Raw genomic sequence first — 23032 nt, forward strand, 5'->3', positions numbered from 1 at the left:
AAGAACGAGGGATGGCTAATCCTTTATCGAAGCTTTTCCCAAAATATGGATTAGGCTGTATTTGATTACCAGGGGCTGTTTCAGAGGCAAATAGCTAAAGCGGATGTTTAAGGGACAATTGCAGTTTATTATAAGCACTGTTTGCACTGGTCCCCTAATATCTGGTCCTTCAGCCATTTGTGCAATGCCAAAGTGCTCGCTTCTGCTGGGGAATCAGATGAGGATGGGGAAGGAGGTGCTGAGTTTGGGGGTTTTTGGGGCTCAGCGAATCCCTAGGAGACTGAGCCAGCACCAGCCTTGTAAAACCATCCTCTCCAGGAGGGCTTGGATGTGTTAATTATTTATTTGATAGGCTTAATCCTGGAGAAGGCAAATGCCTGCCAGAATCCTCCTGTAAATCAGGCCCATTCTTTTGCACATCCTTCCAATTTCACTGGTGAATGTGACACTTGGCCGCGGTGTCACGGCTGCAGGTGAACCCTCAGGTTGCCGATGCAGGGAGCGGCGGCAGGACCAGACCACAGCCTCTCACCAGCTGGCTCCCCCCTGCACATCAGCCCAAGATGGAGAGGCAGCTGGTGGGAGTCGGGAGGGCATTTATGCCCTGGGAGCTGCCAATCATTCTCACATGAAGATATTTCGGATATGTAGAGCACCTTAAAAACCTGTGTTTAGCAGCTTCCCTGGGGCAGAGGGGTGGTGAGTAATATTCCCTCTTTTGCAGGTGGGAGTCTGGTGTGGGATGATGAACTGATTGACTCCAGTCCAATGTCTCAACCGCAAGGTCCCCTTTCCCTTCTGAGTTACCTGCTGACTGTGCTGTGAATTTCTGGGTTAGATTTTAACTCAGGATGTGAGAATTGCTGATCCTATTCCTGCCTCTTTAGATCTTTCCTTTGCCCCTCCCTGGTATCCCAGCTGGTGCGGCAGCAGTGTTGCAAGCAGAGTGAATTCATGTCCTCACCTCCGCTTTCATTCTGGAAAGTCGTTAACGTGAAATTGCCAAGCAGAGAAGCTCCAGAGAGTTTAACGTGGCTACTTTATATTGCTGCTAGGAGTGTCTGGAATTGAAAATAAACTTGTGCTTGCAACTCCTGACCCTTTCATCATAAATCCAAACTTCCTTACGTGTTTCTCTTTGCTGAAGAAGATGACTGTATTTCTGTCTTTACAAAGGCGTGTGTGCAGCTGAGAGCCACAGCTGCACAGAAGCCTGGTGATGTTTATTTGTAGGGTTTCGCTTGCTGGTATTTTTTTGCAGATGATCCCCAGAGGAAATAATCGAAATGTGTTAAATGAAAATAGTTTTCATGTGGTGTGTGGCTTGCTGGCCTTGCTCCTATTCTTGAGGAATGGCTGTCCACATTGCAAACTACAACTCTGCGATTGCTTCTCCGGCACCCACACAACAGCACGTGGGTGAACATCATGGCCTTATCTGCCCTCACACACCACTTTGTGTGTCTCAGAGGCTAGGGTGTGCTGTGATGGCCCTAGATCTCATCTGAACTGTGTCATGTAAGAGAAAGTGCTGATTTCAACCTCACCCTGGTGCTTGGATCATAGAATGGTTTGGGTTGGAAGGGACCTTTAAAGGTCATCTAGTCCAACCCCCCTGCAATGAGCAGGGACATCTTCCACTAGATCAGGTTGCTCAAAACCCCGTCCAACCTGACCTTGAATGTTCCCAGGGATGGGGCATCTACCACCTCTCTGGGCAACCTGTGCCAGTGTCTCACCACCCTCATCATAAAAAATTTCTTCCTTTTATCTAGTCTGAATCTATCCTCTTTTAGTTTCAAACCAATATCCCTTGTCCTGTGGCTACAGGCCCTATTAAAAAGTTTGTCCCCATCTTTCTTATAAGCCCTTCTTGTAAGGATGTATCTTTCTGTAAATAATCTCAGGGAAATAAGATGAAATAAATGGGTTTAAATTTAGTTTTGTGCCTGTGTGGGGGAAAACCATGATATCAGCCCCATTAAGGGTAGGTCTGAGTTCAGCTGGAGCTGGCCCCAGTGTAGTGGAGGATGAACTAACCTGTGGCAATTAGATTAATTAAGTCTCAACAGGTTGGAGATGTGCTGCAGATCAGCCACAGGTTATTGTGCTTGATGCTGGGATCTCTGGTTCTATATCCTTTCAGGGTCTTGCAGGAGGGTGAGAGCTTCCTCTGGCTACGTGAGCTCTGATATACATTTATAGCAATCATATACGCTAGCTAACGCATCCTGGCTGTTGATGGAGCGTGTTACAGAGGGCTCAGTGCTATATCCTTACAGCCATGCAGGCGCAGACCTGCCTGGGGAGCAAACAGAAGTAGCTTGTATCTCCCTGCAAAACAGCACAGGCAGCTCCTGCCTGGGATTCGAGGTCCTGGGTCATGCAAGAAGGCAGACCAGATGATTGCATGGGTCCTTTCTGGTCTCCAAGTGCTTCAGCTGGAGTAGTTGGTTTTGGCTGTGCTGTAGGGAAGGGAGTTTGTGGGAGGCTGTGCTACACCAAGGAGGATGCCTCGGACCGTGCCAGCTCTGTTTGATTGCTATCGTTTTACTGCTTGTCAGTGTAATTTCCTGTTGTTTGAGATGGAGCTTCATACACTGCACCCTAGGTAAGACGTCTGCTGGCACTATTAAGCTTTTCGTTCTCTTGGTAGTGAAGAAAGCTGTTTCCCAATTCTTGTTTTCCTTTAAAAGCATGACAAAGCAGGACTTTCTTCCCTTGCCCCTCTTTCTGCCATTTGTAGAAGGTTTGGGAATTTCTTGCTTTCAGACTGAAACGATTCTTCTCTCAGTCTGTAAGGCCATCAGTTCGAGTGAGACACATACGCAGTTTTATTATAGCCTTGAAATACAGATCATGTTAATTTGAGAACTTAAGAGGTTTCCAGTCAAACTGGGCCTGACTTCAAGATTCTTCTCAGGTCCTACATCCATAGGACAATTCAGGTTGGAAGGGACCTCAAGAGGTCACATAGTCCAGCCTCCTGTTCAAAGCATGATACATCTTAATGTTAGATGCTTAGGCTGAGTGAATCATCTGGAGCCCTTTTGCGATCAGCTGGCTCTATCAGAAGGTGATCCAGTGCATTACAAGTTTGGTTGGATGGCTTGTTCTCTGATGTACCTCTTTTCCTCTGTTGATTATGGAGGTAGTTTAGATGACTGCTGTAGGCTACTTACTAAGATTTCACATGGCTAAAGCTAGGTGAGATGGATCCCACACCAGGGGATGTGTTGGGTAGTGAATTGGTGGACAGAAGGCTTGTCACACCGCGTCAGACCAACACACCACTCCTCTTGTTAGCTCATCTCTGACAGTCAGTGTCTCATGTCTTGCAGAAAGATCTGGGTAGCGTCGCTGCTTCAAACACGTTTGTATTTCCTGAGTAAACAAGCTGCAGTTTTTCCATCCTGACCTATGTAATGAAGCTGTGTGTGTTCTCATTATCCACAGAAACAGTCTTTTGACAGTGTATTTGCAAGTCATGCTGTCAGCAGGGGTGTCCTGCCTCTCTGAAGTGTGGTCATCAGCTTGGTGGTACTAGACCTCAGATGAATTTGGCCTTTGGATCTGGGGTGCAGATTTATCTTAGACTTTGTGCTGGCATTGTAGACTAGCAGCATCCTGTCTGCTGCTCGTGGAGGCTGTTGATCTGATCTGTAATTGCTCTTTGAGCTGGTGTTTTAGCTCGGAAAGGGCAGTCCGCAAACACTAATGACTCTTAGAGGATAGAGCTCATGCTAGCTGTTCTGGCTGTTTGAAATCCTCATAGGTTTTATGTGTTTATAAATACATTTAGGACACATTATTCTTCCATTCAGTAAAACCATCTGTAATTATTCCCTGTAATTGCTGGGTGAGGATAAAATGAATCAACTATCAAGCTTTCACTGCTCATGAACTCAAGTAAGGAGCCGCAGATATTCTGGCCATGCTTCCAGGAAGATGTGAGCTCAGACAAAGAAAATTGTCATGGTCCTTTATTACCGATACATGAAAACTAGGCAACCTTCCTGTACAATTAATTATTGCCTTTCTAGGCCTTAGTCCAGCAAAACATTTTAAGCGGATGCTTAACTTCAAATCTGTGAGTGGTCCCAGTGAAGTTAATAAAGTCTAACTGCTTTGGCAATTGTCTATTGTGATATTTGGAGCTTCATCTTTGTTTGACTTATTCTGTGGAGATCTTCATATTGGCAACCTGTATTAGCCTCACCTACTGTCTGGATGGTGCCTTAAGGTAGAAGAGTTGTTTGTACTCTTCTGCTGCTGCACTTCTTGTAACTCCCTGAAGCCCAAAGAAACACCCCCAGAGATAACTAGACACTACGTGCGTTCATACGCAAGGATCTCAGTGGAGCATCTGTCTGATGACAAACCTGTTGAGTTCAAATGCAAGAGCTGTTAGAGCTTAGGCAACAGCATTAATGAACAGGGCCTTTCCTCTGGTTGTTAAGAGTTCACAGGTATCTCCAACAAACACTGGAAAGCTCCCATAACAGCTGTGAAACCTTCCCTCCTCTACAAGGGACTTCAGTGAGTTATACCTCAGTAAGATGGATAAATGTGGATAATCTCCATTTCATGGGGAAGAAATGGAGACCCAGGAGGATGCAGTGCCCAGGCCAAACAGTATGAGAGAAGGACCCGGGAATGTATGATTAAACTAACCCCAGGAATAGGGAGTGTGTGCAGTCACCATCCGTAGTGTTTAATCCTTAGCATGGTCCCTACTGCAGATTTGGCCTGGGCTGACCAGCTCTCTCCCAGACAATGCCTGGACATGCCTTGGGGGACTATAATTTCCAAGATGTAAGTGATGCCACAGTGTTTGGAGGTGGGAGGGGGGTGGTTATTTAGGTTTCATAAATGTGAGCCTTACTGTTGGGTCTCAGGACCAGAGGGCAGGCCAGGGTCTATTTTATTTGCCAGTGAAGATTTAGCTCAGTGGTTCTTATTCTGGATCCCCTGGGAACGATGTGCACACTTTTTTTTTGACAGAACTAGATATGTTTAAGACATTTTCAGCAGACTTTGTCTTTGATTGCTAGGTCTTGACTGGTAAAACTGACTGGTAAAGCAGTAGGAAAAAGGCTTAACGTAATGTATCCTGCTGCGCTGTCATTCAAAAGAAACAAGTTTCCAGTTCTCCTTCTGTCTGTAACTCATCATGCAACTTTGGACACATTTTTTTCCACCTCTGTATTTCTCCAGTCCTGCCTTTGTCATTGATTTGTCAGCCTGCATAAATTATAGGCATGTTATGCAATGGTGTCTCTGCTTGGATGGATACTTCCCAAATGGATAAACAATCGGTGGCTTCGATTTTTCACATTCTCTTTCCTTTTGTTTATAGCTGTTAACAATTGATGACAATTTCTGTGGCCTGGATATGAATGCCCCCTTGGGAGTATCATCCATGGTGCGAGGGCTCCCCATTTTCACCGAGGATGGAGACAGAATGACATCTGTGATTGCCTACGTCTACAAGAACCACTCCCTGGCTTTTGTGGGCACCAAGAGTGGGAAGCTCAAGAAGGTAAGACCTAACGTGGCCCTCTAACTCAGATTTTCATATTCTTATGGAGATTTGCGGTGTTGCATTGAGTGTGAGCGCAGTCCTTATCCTAAGGTGCATCACCTATTTTGAGGATAGAAAATGTTTTGGTTGGCAAAATCCTTGAGGGATAGAGCTGATGTGAGAAAGCATAAAATCCTTCTTCCAAATTGATCTTCATCAGGAAGTGAATGTTTCTGAAGTCAAACCACAGACCCAGCCACAGACGGACTTGATGCAGTTTATATCCAACAGATTTTTTTGTATTCAGACCATCTCTAATTAAGTAGCTGATCACAGGGTATCTGTGCATGCTGGAGAAAAACTGACTGCGGCTGAAGTTTGTTAAGAAACAGGATTCATGATCTGGAGATCTTTCTTCAGAACAATGTGACTGGACTGTGATTTCACCACAAGCCCAGCATGGGATTAGTGGTTGCTCTGTTTAGGTCAGGCTGGGAGCTTGTAGTGAGGGAAGAGAGTTTTCATGAAAAGAAAGCTGTGTCTTGAATGATAATGAGGATTATGTTTATGGTTGACGCCACATAAACCCAAATACAATAAAGAGTGTATTAATGTTCCTCACTGTGCATTCTCACTAAAAATATGCCTGTTGCATGGCTGTAGCTCTGTAGTTTGCCATGTAAGGCAATAGTAGAGAGGCCTGAGAGGTGGAAGCTGGGAATCATCTACCTGTGGTTTTCTCAAGGCAAGAAGAGGTATAAGTGACCTTCTCATGCTAATGATGGGCACCGCCTCCATTTCAACTCCTATGTGCCAGTCTGACAACGTTTGTCTGAGTGCTCAACCCAGGAGTGCTGCAAAATACTGTACGTGCAAGGAGATTGTGGCTTTGCCATAATAATGGAGATAGGTGAGAAGCTGGGAAGGGAGGTTGGGCAAGCCTTGCGGGTTGGGTTGGGTGTGGATTCTTCTTTGCATTCCTTTTGCAAATAAAAACTTCCAGGTTGGGGAGAGGAAGGTGCTATGAAAAGTTGACCCTTTGGTCACCTATGGCTTGTGTATAAATGGACGGAGCAGACAGGGGGAAGGAAGGGAGTCATTTGTTCACAGATGCTTAAGGAAGGTCTGAAATCTCTGGTTTTGTTCCTCTACCTGTTTCTTCACTTAAAAAGAAAATCAGGGATGTAAATTCAGATGGCATTGCTCCCGTGCCGAGGGAGGTCTGCAAGGGGAACAGGATCCTGCCCACTGGCAAGTGTCTCTGGCTTTGTTCAACAGAGGAAAGGCTGCTGATGCATTTGAAAAGAGAATGTGTTTTTTTTTTTAACAGTCTATTCAGGCATGTGCAAAAGGAGCCAAATTGTTTTTTAAACAGTTGTAATAAAAATAATCTCCTCCCCTGACTAATTAAGCTTTGCTTCCCTGTCATCTGTGATATCATAATTAACTGTTTAGTTCTCCAGTCAGTCTCTTGGGGGTGAAATATGGGGTAGCTGAGATCTGAATGGTAAATATCCAAAAGACCTAAACAGTTAAGAATGACTGCTGCTTCCCTGCACTTACGAGCTTTTGGTTTTTCTTTTGGCTTCAGGAAAAGCAGACTCAGACACAGCTCTGTCTTTGCCTTTGCAGGTCACATTGCAGAATCCAAGATCCGATTCCTTTTAATAGAGAAAAATAGGAGAGAAAGCTTTTAGTGCTTTACGGAGTGCGGTAGAGAGCAGGGACAGCCTTATAGGGTAAAGAATGAGAAGAGGGGAGTTGAACTGGCTGATGTAATTTGAGAAAGCTTCATTTTATTCCCTTTTTCCTAATGTGTGGAATATTCTGCCTGCAGTAGTTACTGCATTGGGTCAGTGTGTCGGAGCAGAGTGGAGTCTCGGGCTGAGATCTTCCTTGGCTGAATAAGCCTCCACCAGAGAGGCAGAATGAGAAGCAAGATAGGGCTCCCCTGAACGCGTGTGGTAGTTTTGGACCTGTTGATCCAGGCTCCTGGAAATCTTCAGTTCCTGCAGGTTCAACCCCATCCTTGCTATGACTTCTGCAATCATCGATTCTCCTCCACACACTGCCCTCCTGCAGGGCTCCTGAGGGTATCTGAGCTCAGGACACCAGCCTATTTTCCTCTCTGGGTGCCACACCAGGCCAATTTGGCACTCAGGATCTTCACTTGACACTCCTTGGCCCCTGCCAAGAATTCATGGGCCTTTTGAAGCTTTATTTTCCATCTTGGCTCATCAATTAGGTGCTTTTGAATAGGAAACAAGGGAAATACTACATTGGTATTGCAACTCCAGCATTATCCATTATGTTAGCGTGAAGTTTGATTTATGTTTAAAAAAAAAATACCTGAGGGTAAATTGGAATAAGCTTTGTAGGATTAGATGAAACTCCATGTACCAGTGGACAAAGCCCAAGAACTGACATTTTTTTTCTGCTTGCTGAGTCCTACCGTGCATGGTACGTACTGCTCTTTCTCCTGCTGCAGTGCAACTACTTAATCAAGCTACAGCGAAGTGGTTTGGATCGCATGAAGGGAGGAGTTACCAGATTATCTTCGGGATAGCAGGATCTACTCAGTTGTTGGAAGTCTCGCTGCAAGGAATTACAAGATAGTTTTGGAGAAACTTCCCTTATTTTTCCTGTAGTTTCAGTCTTTTTCTCTGTGTGCGTATTTTTGTATGAAAGATGCAGACTGTATATCAGATTTTGATGCATGCAATCTGTGAATACGCTCCAAAATACCCACAGTCATAAAGCAGTATCTGTTAGTTGATATACAAATGTCACATATGTCAAAGGAATTTATCCCGTGGCACATACAACTGAAGTAAAATATTGTACTTTACAGGAACATATCATTAAAATGAAAACTAGCAGCGTATCAGGAATCTGCCCATGTAACCAAGACAACAAAGAGAGAAAGAAAAGGAGAAACCAAGATAGAGATAGGGTAGGAAAAGAGTGAGTGAAACAGAATGACAAGGTTGGCCCCAGCTATTTCACTGCCCCAGGCAAAATACATTTTGCAACCCTCGCTCATTCACATAGCTACATGTGCAGACCAAGGGGAAGGCACTGAATAATGTGCTGTAGAAATATGCCCTCCAATTCTGCTGGCTTGTCCACAGCACAGCCTGGCCCTGCTAAATGAAGATATAAAGATAAAAATGCAGCGCTACGGAAAAGAAAAATTCCCCCTGTCCATACCTTGTGTATAGAAACCAGAGCCCTTGGATTAAAGGCCTTATGGGTGCTGGTGGCATCTTGGGGATGGATAAACGTGCCCTAGGGATGAGTGGGTTGGGAGACAGCCGGGTTCAGTTCTTTGCTCTACTAGAAATTCCTGGTGTGCCTCCATACCTCATTTTCCCTCCTGCGAAGGGTAGGAAATACTTTGCTTGCTCAAAGAAGTATTGGGGAAAATTAATGCACTAAAGGTTGTGAGGTGTGATCATATCAAACCGCTAAACTAGACCAATCAGATGAGATGGAAAACCAGCTCCTGACCACTTGTGGGCATTAAAGATCCTGTGGTCCTTTTTATTGAGAAATATTTAAACTTGCAGTGCTTTGGTCAGATCCCAGTATCTGTAATTACCTCCTGTGCTGGCCAGTCTGTGGTGTTCCCTGTGCTTCTGTACCACGTTGGTAAGCGCTGCCACAGCTTTAGTGTACTCCGGGGTGCCTGGTGGGCTTCATTGGCAGGGTGAGTTCCTATATATGATGGGAAGCGCTTTGAACAAAAGCAGTGGCTGAAAGTTAATCAACACCCCTGTGAATTTTTAGGGATTATTTTCAGGAGATAGGAAAACCTCACTTGAGTTTAACAAAGGTCTGCTTTGCCTCTCTGCAAACAGCAGCGCAGCCAACCATTGGGAACGGGAGTTATTCCTGGGTACGTGCATCCTACAAACCACTTCGTTGTAAAACAGCCAGGTACCGAAATCCACTGGCTTTCTTTTCCTTCACACGCTCTCTCATTACACGCTTAGCTCTTCACTCCGGTGGCAGGAGAAAGCTAGAGATGTACCCATGGAGATGTTTTGCACGGTTTTGTATGCTTGTTTTGGATTTTTTTTTCTGGTGTGTCTGGCCAAATTACATGCCCCTAATACCTGTCATCACTAAGGGAGCGTAGCAGTATTCAGTATTCCTTGTATTCCTTCCCTAGGCATTTAATTTATGGGTCATTGCTTTTGTGCAGATAGTTTCCAGTCAATACAACTTACCTGCAATTATTCTGCGTGTAGACACAGGTGTAAAGGGCAATTTAAGTTTACAAATGTCAACCTGGGAACAGCCCTAGGAATTGCACTTCTAACAAAACAAAGCTCTCTGTCCATTTTGAAATGTTTATTTGCAAATGGAGTAGTAGTAATTTACATTTATTTGAAACTTCCCCATAAGAAATATTTTTTTTATTCCAGCAAAATATTTCACTCAAAGCCTTTTCTATGCTAAATTCCTTGCAGAGAAAGAAATCTGGCTTAAACCCCAATTCTTCCACTCTGTGGCCTGTATTTCATTTTTCATAAAATCCCATCAGTTTGAGGTCTTTGAAGGGCTTTTTAGTTTTGGACTGCCACTTGGGGTGAAGGTTTTCATTCATATCAGACAGCTCTGAAATCTGGCCAGCTCTTCCCACCAGGTATCACCTCTATTTAGTAGAAAATTCTCAGTATCAACTGGTTTAATGAACCACCCTCCAGATTACCCTGAACCCTCGAGACCCTGCTTTCTTTGAATCCAGAGACAAAACACCATAGGGAGATTTTTAGATCGGATTTGCAATGCTCATTTTGGCCCATCTCACAGTTGCGTTGGAGCAGGCTGGCTTTCTCGGATAGATAATTGGATTGGAAAGTACATGCAAGTCTGAGCTCCTGCCGGTTTCTGGCCACGTAGCTGTGGCTACCCTGTCCCATCAGCCGGCTGACAGCTCTCCTGGTTGGATGCTACAGCCCACCTGCCTTGAAGAGGGGGTGGCAACCACTGACACCTATTGAAGGAGTCAGGCTGTGGCTTGGAGAAGACACACCTTGGTCTACGGTAGCGTCAGGACTGCTGCAGTAAGGTAACCCTGAAGGACACCCAAATCTGCAGCTCTGTTATCATCGCTGATTGCTACGATGGGTCTTCTTGCTACAGTCATTGCCGCCTCACGTGTGGGGCGAGATCCTTTCGCAGAGATGGCTTCATCCCATTTAGCAGGAGAGAGCAGCTGAATGCTGGTGGGACTGGCAGCATGTCAGGACCTTCCATGAAGCTGGATTGCTCTCAGGTGCCAAGAGTGGGCAACAGAGGAACAAAATGGAGTTCTTTATGCAAAACAATTTGAGCGAGGTAAAAGTGTGCAAGAGATGGGCAGCGACCCACAGCCGAGCTCTGGGTGGGATGGTGATACCATGACATACCCACGTGGAGAGGAGTTTCTTCCTTTTCTCCTCTGATACCTCACCTCCCATTCAAGGAGTTGGAGCTAATGAGAGAGCCCTGGGTTTGCCATGCACAGGTTTGCAGTCTCGTGATAACTGCAGGCAAAGACAGAGATCCTCACTGTTTCTCCAAGCGAGGGGGTTTCTGAATACGCACACGATGAGAAATCCTGCTCGGATTTGATATTCCCTGGAGGATGTTCTGCTGCTGACAGCTCTGTGTGAATGTCAGCAGGGAAATTCGGCTTCCTTCTCCTTCCCTCTGCTGCTTTGAAAGAGTCAGGGATTTTTAAATTTTTTTTTTTCCCCCAACTGTGGGAAGTTTTTCCCCCACTTTGGCAAGTGGACTTGACTGCTCTGAAAACATGCTGTAGAGGCTCTGGCTCCTGCTGGTTTCTGCAAGAGGGGCTTGCTCACCCTGGCCTCTCCTCACAGCTTCCTAAATCAGCGGGAGTCTGAGTGCTTCACTCACTTGTGATGGAATGATACAGCTTCCCATCTCTATCTGACGTCTGTGAAGGCTGCAGTAGTGTGTGTGTCCTACATTCATATATGGTCCCTCTTTGAGAGGTCCTTGTCAGCTTAGATGCCTGAAGACTAGTTCAGTTTTCTGGCCTAGCATCAGGAAAGCTGTGATTTGGTAGCTGTGGTGTACTCTGCACTTGACGCTCATCTTGGATGTACCAGCAGGCAGCCCTGAAAGGGGTGGTGATGGGAATCCATGTGGATATTGACCAGTGACACCCATTTGTACTGGGTCATGTAAAAGTCATTGGCTGGTGATACTGGAGTCCAACATGACTTAAAAGTGTTGGGTGATCGGATACTATCTCCATGAGTGAAATCAAAGATGCAGGACTTGTGCATCTCGATCGTAGGCTGTGCTGTGCTGTCTGTCTTCCCCTGCTGCTCTGCAGGTGGGTGGGCATCTTTCTGTTGCACTTCACCTTTCACCAGCTAGAGGTCAAATTAGCAGGCTCCCCTGTGCATCTGTTCATCCCAGAGCTGCAGTCAGTTGGCAGGATCTGGCTGAACAGCAGATCCCTCTGCCATCCAGAGGGACCTAGGCAGGATGGAGCAATGGGGTTGATGGGAACTCATTTAAGAAGAAGTGTGAAGTCCTGCCCCTGGAAAAGGTGCAATGATCTTGCAATGATTCAGGCTGAGGACTGCCTGGATGGGGAGCAGCTCTCCTGAAAAGGATCTGGGGATCCTGGTAGACAGCAAGTTGCACATGAGCCATCAGTGGGCCTACACAGCAAAAAAGGCCAACAACATTTTCAGCTATACAAATAGGGGCACTGATTGAGGGGAAGGTGATCATCTTGAACTCAATTGCTAGACCATATCTGGATACTATGCCCAGTTTTAGGCCCCTCAGTACAAAAAAGATGTTGATCAACCAGAGCAAGTGCAGTAGAGGGTGAAGGCATTGGCCAGGAGCTGGAGAACCTGCCCTGAGAGGAGAGTATGAGAGAAATGAGCTTATTCAGGCTGGGGAAGAGAAAACTTGGAGGAACCTAACAGCAGCATTCACATGCCTACAAGGAACTTATTGAGAAAATGGAGACAGGCTCTTCACGTTGGTGGGAGGATGTGAGACATAAGTTGACATGAGAGCACTTCCAACTGGATATAAGGAAAAGATTTTTGCCATAAGGACAGGCAAGCGTTGAGGCACATTGCCCATGCAGGTTGTGCAGTTTCCATCCTTGGAGATTTTCAAGGCCTGAATGGACAAAACAACCTGGTCTGATCTCACAGCTGACCCTGCTTTGAATAGGAGGTTGGACTAGGGACCTCCTGAGGTCCCTTCCAGCCTGGGTTACCCTGTGATCCATCCTCTGCTGCAAAACCCCAGGCCCTAAACCACATCAGAGGACCTGTATCCAGGTGGATGGTGCAGCTGACACTTGTTTTAAATACCCACTAATTGCTCTGTCACTGCAGGCGGGTGCTTCCCCTCTCACACCCCTCATTTCCATTGCTTTGGGACTTCCAGCTACAACTTGTCGGCGTAGCACACTGCGGTTAGCTCGTTGCAGTATCTAACTGCAGTAGGAAAACTCCCTTTTTTTTTTCTGCTAGGAAGGTTGCTGTTCCCAGCAAGAGTTAGAGCCTGCTTTTTGGCAGAGAACAATTAATTTTCTGTGTCTCTCTCTCAAGTACCCCTCTCTGCTTTCTGACTACTCAGCAATCTCCGTGCTGATGTGCAGGGTTTGACTGAGCTGTGCTCTTGCTGGGTGTCTTGCGTACATGCGTCCTCTTCTTTTTGGAGGTTCTGGTTTTACAGTGCCTCAGAGTCTTGTCAGAGATGGGATCTTGTGACCGTGCAACGAGACTTGCAAATGACTGTCTAATCCCTCCAGATACAATCTGTAGTTCAAAGTCCAGAGGCGCTCGCTGGCTGCTGCCATGCATCCTGCACTGGTGGTGCTGTACCATGCGTTTTTATTTCTGACTCCAGGAGAAATAGTGGGTTCCAGTGGACCCATCGCAGCAGGGAAGGCAGCAGGTTGTACCATCATCTCTTCAAACTCTTCCTTTAAGAAGCTTCAGCTTGAATTTGACAGGTGTCCAGTCGCAAAGCAGCTGAGCTGGATTTCCCCACAGTGGGCTGCGGATGCGCGCTGTGCAGGCAGGGGGATGTTAGTAACAAAAGCAGACACAAAGGGACAGATAACAATGTCCTGCTGCGGGTTACCTTGCTGAAATCCATGCCTCCCCAGGGACAGTTTGCAGTGATGCTGGTTGTCACTTGTCCTGTTGTGGTAGGTGATGTTCTGCATGGTGTCAGTAGCTCTGTGCAAGACGTGGAGTATTCAGGCTGCAGTACCTGGCGTGGCTGTGCTGTTGATGGAAACCATGCAAGGTTGGGATACAAGGAAAAGCAGATACGTCCTCGTCCCCCCCAGTCTATGTACTTCTGTTTGTCTTTGTCCCTCTGTTCTCCGAGAAGTGCTCTGGATGGGACATTAGGTGGTCAGCTTTACTCTTCACCTGCTACTTCTGCTCTCCAGGGTGACAAAGAGAGGCTATTTAACTTCCCATACACTCCATCTATGCCCGGACGGATGCCCAGCCAAAATGGCTCTTGTCATTCCTTCCCCCTCTCTATCCCCTTCCCTTTTGACTGGGATAATGACTTTTCAGGGAGCCCTTGAAGTGCCTCTTGCATCTGCCTTTGATTTGAATGCCTCTTGCCTGCTGACCCCCTTCTTACGGGAAGTCGGCTTAAGTGTGGTTCTCCTAATTAGTTTTGCTTTAATTCAATCTTTTGAAATAATTTTATCAAAAAGAGGAAACCTTCCACCCGCTCTCTCATTTTATCGGCTTGTTTTCATGCATGGTCTCTGGGTTTATTTCTCTATTTCTCTTGTCTCTAGATAGGACATCATTTGCATATTTGATTAAGCTCCATATGTTATCAGGGAGCCAGTTGAAAGAACAGCAAGTCCCTGATAAGGCACTGTGCATCCGTCTTTTCCTTTCACCATCCTCCACTCTATCCCCCTCACCATCCTGCAGCCGTATCTGTGCCCAAAATCACCTCTGCAGTCTGTCTCACCTCCGCCTTCTCCCGTTGGCCGGGTGACTGGATCTCTGGTTCGGTTGCAGTTAGGCATTGATGGAGACATCACAATCTGACTGCTCCTGTCTTTAGGAAGGAAGCAGAAAAGGTGCAGAGGATGGGAACTGAGCGCTGGTGAAGATGTAAGCCGTGACAACCAGGTCCAGATTCAGTTCCCTGCTCTCTCTGAAGCCCTTCACAGGATCCCGTTGTGCCTACAGGGTATGCGTTGCATGAAACCTGCTTGTTCCCGCTGTTCACTCATTATGTTGTCCAAGGCTTTGTTGAGAGTCTCAGCTGGACTATTTGCTGCTCGTATCTGCCGCAGCCTGGACTGACACCTTCAGCTCACCTCCCAGGTACTAGAAATGACTGCTGTGCAGAGACAACAGAGTAGGGTCAGAGTGGCTGGATACAGAATAGCCATGGACAAAGATCCATGTTTTTTCCCTGAAATTTGAAACGTATTTTAAAATGTGCATATCTTATGTGCGTGTGTGCATGCAAAAAATATTGCTTAAAAGTTTAAACTCATGCCTTTCAGGCTTTGTTCTCTGGCTACTGCTCTGTGAAAACAATTTGCCTTAAGTAGTTTTCCCAGCCCACCTCTAGGAACCCTTTAATTTAAAATAAGTTGTGGATACCCCCGAGGAAACTTAGGGAAATGCTCAGTTTAACTGTAATTCTCCTCCCCACCGCTGATGCTTAAACTGGGGGAAGCTTTGCTCAGTGTGTGACCCATAGCTGGGAATTTCTGGGGGTGATCAGAGGCCCAATTCCTGGTGTGGCAAAAGCAGGGTGGGTTCGTAACAGCAAACAAAACTGGTGTAATTAGCCGTGTTACTGGAGTTGGAGGAGGGACCGCAGCTTGCATAAGGGGGCCTTGGTTATTCAAAAAGAGCCTTTCCCTCAACTGACATCCGAAGCGTAGGAACAAGAGGTTTGATTTATGAGCCAGCTCTTAATTAAAAGGCAAAAAGGAATATGTTTCCCTTCTTTAGGATAAGTGACTTTTGGCTTGAGCTAATTTGAAGGGCCTCTCTCCACCTCTCCTCTGCACACACCCAGACTCCCCAGTGTGCGGCAGCCCCTCGGCATCAGCGTGGTGGTTGCGAACCCCTGTTAGGGGGCTTCAATGCCATCTGCATATCCACCACTTATGAATGCTGCTGGTGGTGTTTGTGAAGCCAATGAGAAGGAAAGCAGAAATAAAATCTCCCCTGTTCCTGTCCAACTTGATCTCTTCCCCCTTGTGCTTCTTTCATTTTGGTTTAACGACTTTGGCTTGCTATGCTTCGTCATCTCTCTCTCATTTCATCTTGGTGGCAGCCTGGCTTGAGAGCAATCAAGCTTTGATGGATTGCTGGTTGTTACTCATGTGTGTGAAGCTTGGGGGGAAGCATGAGAGGGTTGTGCTGGTTTTTGTAGACCCCAACCCATATGGTGTCTGCGGGAGTGAAGACGTGTGTTGCTATGCAGGATTCAGGGATCTGTTCCTGTTTGGTCTGACGCTTGTCTTTCTTTTTTTTTTCTCTCCTCCAAAACCCTGTCAGTAGCCTTTCACCTCTCCTAAATGAAAGAGCTGCAGGTCCTTGGCCCTTTCTGAAATTAGAAAAGCTGCCATTGCTGGGTGAGGGGTAGAAATATGGACTGAAGGCTAGACCAGGACAGTTAATCAAAGCTGTGGCTCCAGCAAAGTCCTCCTGGGATGTTGTGCCCAGGGTGACCAGAAAGCATCTTGCTGGCTGTGATAGCAGCAGCTAATCCTATAGATTTGACTCTAATCTGATAGTGTCAAATCTAGATTAATGTCAATAATGCTTTTTTCATGAACTTGACTCTGTCATTGCTTGGTTTTCTTCCTACTGGCCGGTGTTCTACCAGCTATGACCCCAAGGATGATCATTCATCTCCTAAATTTAAAAGGAGTTGAGTTGGAGTGGTATTTCAATGCAAGACCCCAAAAGGAAATAGATGTGCTAGCTGGGCTGGCATCTCCATTTGACTAGAGACAGCAGGACTGTGTTAACGGAGATACCCCTTCCATGGGCCACATTCCATAGAAGATCACTCCTGGTGAGAGTTGTTGTATATCAGCAGCATTGCATCAAGTATGCGCCAATGCCTCCACGCTGGGATCCCCCTTGGTGCAGTGAGCCTGGAAGTGTGTGCTGGAAACAAGTTGAGCACTCCCAGGCTCCAATGGGAGGTGGGTTGGGACCCTGGGGGTGCCAAGAGAAGCAATGTCTAGAGAGGAAAGTTGGGAGCCAGTCATCTGTGGGTTTCAGCTCTGGTTTCTCTCTGTCGTGCTGAACATGTTCTGCTGGTGATTCACAGGGCTGGGTCACTTTGGATAACAGTACACGAACTCCTAAGGGACTTCGGTGGGTTTTGGAAGCTTTGCTGCTGGTTGTTTTTCTAGCCGATGTGGTAGATTGGCAAAAGACCCCAGCACGCTGTTGTATCTATGGCATCCTGGAAATGCAAACCACTGTTTCTACTGCCAGCCATACTGGTATCCCACCCTGCTGGGATGCTCATGGCTGTGGTCTGGAGTCATCTTTCCTTTTGACTTCTTGTAACTTTTTTTTTGGACTGAGGCTGGCAATAAATTCTAGCAATGTCAGGAAAAAGGTTATCACTGAGACTGGTAGAGACCTCGTCATATTAATTTTTCAGAACTGTTCTGATGAAATCTAATTAAACATAGCGACCGGCACTGTGCAAATCTCCCTGTGTTTGCCTCATTTGTCATATGGTTGATTAAGGCTGGGTTATCGGGGGGAGTTTGTGACTTGTGATATCTGCTGGGGTGGATGTGGTTTCGCACACTACAGGCGCTTTGATCTTTTCCCCACTGCTTACAAGTTTCTGTGGGTTTCTCTTGGATTTCATACTCAATTGATTTATCTCCTCGGGGTCTAAGGGATCATATCGATGATAGAGCTAACCTGAGTGGTAAGGACATGGGCGTGCTAACGTATTTCTCCTGCCCTTCAGACAGCATCTCTGTGTTGGTAAGTGATGGGACCTTGGCATCCTGTTAGGTTTGAGTATTTGTCTGTCTCTTCCAATGAGAATAAGTCATTTTGTTGTTTTCTTACAGAATGGAGAAAATTTTACAAAAAGAGTAAATAAAAAAAACCCAAAACAGACCTGTGCCAAATCAAACTGATCACTTCTCCCTCCCCTTTTTCAACAAACCAAACAAACCTCCAAAGCTCTGAAAGTTTTATGGTCTATGAAACAACCACTTATGGTTATTTGACCTCCTTACCTCCCTTTTTCTCTTTTTGTTTTTTTTTTTTTTTTTTTTTGTTTAATTAGCTCTCTTCTTACAGGTATTTCTACTGTGAGATGGAAAAGTCAAAATCTTTTGATGCTTTCAAGCCCTTTCTTCCCCTTGTGATGATATAAATTAATTCCCCAAATCCCACCTAAATTCTTAATTTTCAGCTAATTTACTATTCATGGAGAAAAAGAAAATGTTTTCAAATTTGTGTCTCTCTGTTTTGCTTGCATGTCTATCTTAGCATGCAATATATGGAGAGGTGCAAGATCTTATGAGACTGCTGCATTTAGGCTTTTTCTGTTGGGTTAGCATTTTTGTCTGCTTGGAAGCTGGAGGATTGAACTCATCTGGGAGCCCCAGTAGTGGGATAAATTATGATAATATAGTGGGAAAAGAAAAGATTTTAGGATGGTGAGTAGTGCGGGGGTACCCTGGTGTATTACATCTGTTCATTTAGAGATGTAATACAGCTTTGGGCTGCATGACTGAGATATTCTTATTTTGAGGGAAGAGGTCTGCTTGGGCTGGGGGAATGCAGGCAAATGTAACACCTAAATGCTGAAGGTCCCAAATGCATCCTGACACTAATCGTTAGTAACTGTAACGGCAAGCTAAAGCTGAGCATTGATTGTTAATTCATGATTTTTAAGCCAGTCTCTCATTTTTAGGGGAATCTAACTTTTTTAGGGGACTGGTGGTGCTGTGAAGGAGTGATGGGGGGCAAGAGATTAAAAGACCTGTTGCAATTAGTATTCCAATCCTCTGCCTTTAAAAAATTGTCGGCGTAATGCAAATGTCATCCTGAGCAGATGCAGGACTGTTAACCAAGGTGTTATATGCCCTACTGTGCTAAAACGGATTTGTCTTTAGGGGAACCTGCTAGGGGGAATCTGCGCTCTACCCATCCTACAAAGCTCCGAGCAATCCCAGGTTGTGATGGGGCAACAGGACCTGAATAACCACAAACTCGTTACACTATCATCTGCCAGTGCTTAAGATATCAGCATGGATATTATGTTTTTTTTTTTCCCGCTGGGTTTTCATCTTTGCAGCCCCTGCCTGTCTCCTGCTCTGTGATGTAGCCCAGGCTACCGTCGTGCTGCTTTCTTCCCTGTGAAGGAAATCTCAGGCGCTTTCCTCTTAAAGCTCACACTGACATTGTCATGGAAGTGCTGCCCTTCTCCTCGCTGCAGAAGGCAAGCCCTGCTAGGAAAGATGATATCACTGGCACTAAATATACACCAGCCATCAGGCCCCTTGTCCGTGCCAGGGATGCTCTCGCAGACTCTGACATGACTTATTTTCTATGTTTTGTCAATTCTGTTGGTGACAGGTGATTTCATTAACTGCTCTTTAATTGCTTACGGAGAGCCTAGCTATTTTTCGTTTGTTTTCACTCTCCTAATGGAAACACGTGCTGGCAGCCTCCTTGCAGTTCCCTCCTCCAAGATGCACAGATCAGCCTTGTCACCCGGATTCCAAACTTCTGGGTTTTTTTGTTTGTTTGTTTGTTTTTTCTTTTTATTTTGGATAGAGCTGCAAAGTTTGGAGTTGGAGTCGAATCCCCAGAAAATTCAGTTTTCGGGTTTCAGTCTAGTGTGCTGTGGTGGGATTTGGGCGCTCTCAGTTATGTTCCCCATGTACTACCAGCTCTCTGGGTGATCTTGGACTCATCTGTCCAATCTCCCTATTTCTTCTGCTGTAAAAGAAGGAGAGGGGAGTGAGAAGAGGGTGTTCGGGAAAGGACTGAGTTCCTCCTTGAACACTGTCCGGACTGGGGATGGGGTCTTGGCAAGGTTTACCCCGTCTATGTTCGCTGGGATAGTCAGTGTATGTTGCTCCTGGATCTTCCTCACACCTGCATCTTGTGGACAGCTTATGACCCCATTTCTTCTGCTGTCTTGTCATTTGGTTCTCTTCTTCCAATAGCTACCTTGCCTGACTGTCCTTTGACCTTGCCCTTTAAGGTATTTCAGGTTTCCCTCTTCCATCTCCTTCATTCCTTACCCATAAGTAGCTTCCTTCAAACCTCCACAGTTTTGTTACTGCTGGCTGGCCCTTTGGCCTTGTTCATCTTGGATGTCCATCTACGGTTTGGTCTGAGCATCAGATGAAAACATAAGAAACCTGAGTTCAGTTTCCTGCTCTGCTACTGATTTTTATGGACCCGCATTTTGCAAGGTGGGGATTCATCTCATTAAATGTAGATATCTCCATCCACAGGAGGTATTGTCAACTCCCTTTCCAGTCCAGCAAGAGAAATCAGACCTTTTAGGAGACATCTCATCCTGCAGGAGAATGAAATTGCCTATTTTAGGTCAGATGAATTGTGTCCTAAAAATGTCTCTTTCTCTCCATTAACAGTAAAGGGAGCTGACGGCAACTTGTTCAGATGTAAACACCCCTTATATCTCTGTTCCCTGTCTGTAAGTGACAGTAATGGTGTTTCCCTGCTTTGTCAGGGATCTCGTGAACAATTAGTGGTTGTGAGGTGCTCCACCGTTATGATAATAGAAAAGCTCAGTGCAGGGTTATCTTATGCATGATTTTCCTGCTGGAATTTGATTAACATGCTCAGATCGGGCCACTTCTTTTGGTCCTTGGTACTGTCCTGTATTTTCTTCATTCTAATGCAGGTGGCCTATCCAACGTCTTCTGTGAAGCTCAGATGCTCTTACCTGGCCAGGCAGTGGCCCACACACCTAAAGGTTGCAAAGAATATATGGAAGATGGCTTGAGAGAGGGGACACTGGGCTGCAGCATCAACTCATATGGTTTAGGAGACAAGAGGGGCTGCCAACAGACCCAGCACGTGTGCACCCCTAAGTGATTGATTCTTTTTGATGTTGTTACAAATGGTCCTTAAACTGCTAAAAGCTTAGGAAAAAAACTTTAGGCTCATTTAAAAGGGAAAGGGAGCCTGCAGAATTTATGGCATCTGCAGTGACCGGGGGCACTGCCAGCAAATTCAGAGAGTTACGAGTGGATGAGCAGGCTGGTCTCTCGTTGGGATCACACATCTGACAGCCGCAGCGATCCCGGGGCTGGCTCTGATGTTATCCCTGTGAATTCTGCTGCTGCGTATGGGCAGGGCATCACATCGCCATGCACCAGCACCGCATGATGCTCTGGGTGATGGGGTGCACTTCAACAACATATTTTGGAATGTCCAACGTACTTCCATGTGATTTGGAGACTCAAATTAGTAGGATGGGATGGATTAAAGAAGAGAGGAAGTATTTAGGCATGCAAAGATGCAATCAAGATACTTTCAAAAGTACTTAGGTGTATGACTCCAGTTGCAGGAGGTCCTTATACGCAGGAACTTGCAATCAGAAGGGCACAAGTAACCGGAGCAGGCAGACACCGAAAGGGGAAAGTGTGGAAAGGAGCAAGTTCCTTCGAAGGATCTGAATGCAGTGGAGCAGGTGGTTGATGCAAAAGGCCAGATCAGACTGGGGGTGATATAGAGAACATGAGGGCACGAAGAGTAGTCAGAAAAAACTCGGTATGACATAATGGCAGAGCAGGAACCCTTGATCTATTCCTGGCTCTGTTGCTGATTGCAGCATGACCTCAGGCAAAACGCTTTCCTCTCTACATGCCTCCTACACTCTTCTCTACACAGCCTGCGAGTTCTTCAGGGAACGGACTGTCACTTGCAATGAGCACGTCCTGCACCAAGCACAGTAGCACTTTGATTTCGTCTTGAGGCTTCACAGGCAACTGAACCGTTAGCTCAAAGCTGGGTGTTGTTGGGGTTCAACTGCTTTCAGATGCAAAATTTCCACTTGCAAGACTTCACTGCTGATGTGAGTGCTGGCTCCTTCCACGTGATGCGTGCTTGTGCGTTTGTGCAAGGGCTTTGGCTGAGGTCTTTCAACATGCGACTTTTCTTAGACCCTTGTGCATCTCTGATTTCCCCGCCGTGCGGTACGCAGGAATGCCGAACTTTGGCCTCCCTGCCCCCTCCCAACAGGTTGATCATAAATTAGGTTCTGATGTGGGTATTGAATTTCACTCCAGCTGCTGGAGCTGTGGCACATCTGTGGTCCTCCTGCAGTTAATGGCTTCGCAAAAAATGAAGCAATAAATGTTACGACGGCTGAGTTTTAACCTCATGGCCCTCATTCCGTTCGATAGGACTGTTTCTTAGGAACAGTTAAAAACCCACTGCCTGCATTTTAAATATCTCCCAGCGATGTGCCATCTTTGAGCAGCTTTTATGAAGTGATTTTATTTTTTGAAGTTTAACAAAGTTGAAGCATCTTTTTTTTCTCTTTTTTTTTTTGTTTTTCTTCAAGAAGAATTGACTCTCTTTAAGATAAACAAACCTGTCTCTGAATTATGCCGTGATTTAACGTTTACATACGACAGAGAAGTCGGTGCAAAGCAAAAAGGGAAAGGGGAAAAAAAAAAAGAGTTAACTTGAAATCTTCAGTGTAAGTCTGTAATGCTCTTCTAAGGGATGCAGGCATGCACACGGTGGGGATGATTTGTCTGTAAAGAACAGTTCACAGCTCTGGTCACCAACGAGCCCTTCAAGGGAGAGTGCTTCACTCTCTCACAAACTGACGGTCTGTTGTGAAAAGCCATGATCATGAAAACCGAGATGTGACTTCGGACACTGATGTTTTACTGCATCAGAAATGCTGGCATTTCAGCAAGCGTGCAGTGAGCATCCTCAGAAATTAAGTCTTTTTCAGGTGTCTTCTCTCAGTCCTCCTCTCCTGATGAATACCAGTTCCTTAAAAAATCTTGGCTGTTTTTTAAAGGGAAGTCTTGGTGCTCCAAACAAGACTACAGTCATCTCTGCTGGGTGTTGTGGATGTCATTTAATATGCCACTCAGATTCTCCAGCCATAGGATTTGGCTGCCCAGCAGATCAAATCAATAATGTATTTATCCTCCCAGCTCTGCTGACAGGTATGGAAGTGGTACTGTCCCTGAGTTGCAGAGGGAGCAAAACTATTCAGGCTATGTACTTGGATGCCTAAAGTGGATTTATCTGGAAAAGAGGTAGATATTTAATTGTAAGAAAGTGGTCCAGATCACCTCCTAGCCAGGATATCCGTGTGTATATAGACAGTGGAGTTCAAAGCATCGCTTATATCACTCCCTGGATATAGCCACCCATCTATTTTCTATACAAATAACTCAAATGCTTAAGGGGAGGATCATGAAATGTCCTGCTGGTGCAGACATGC

At 45.8% G+C, this 23032-nt stretch overlaps 1 protein-coding gene across 1 annotated transcript in view; it reads left to right on the forward strand.

The window, feature by feature from the left end:
* Positions 1 to 23032, forward strand: part of PLXNA4 (plexin A4) — a 432942-nt gene that overhangs the window by 15756 nt on the left and 394154 nt on the right. The window contains exon 2 of the mRNA XM_075142680.1: positions 5360 to 5542. Within this exon, the coding sequence (XP_074998781.1) occupies positions 5360 to 5542 (183 nt within the window). The remainder of the gene's footprint in view (positions 1 to 5359; positions 5543 to 23032) is intronic.

Source organism: Calonectris borealis, chromosome 1, assembly GCF_964195595.1.
Source record: "Calonectris borealis chromosome 1, bCalBor7.hap1.2, whole genome shotgun sequence".
Lineage (NCBI taxonomy): Eukaryota > Metazoa > Chordata > Aves > Procellariiformes > Procellariidae > Calonectris > Calonectris borealis.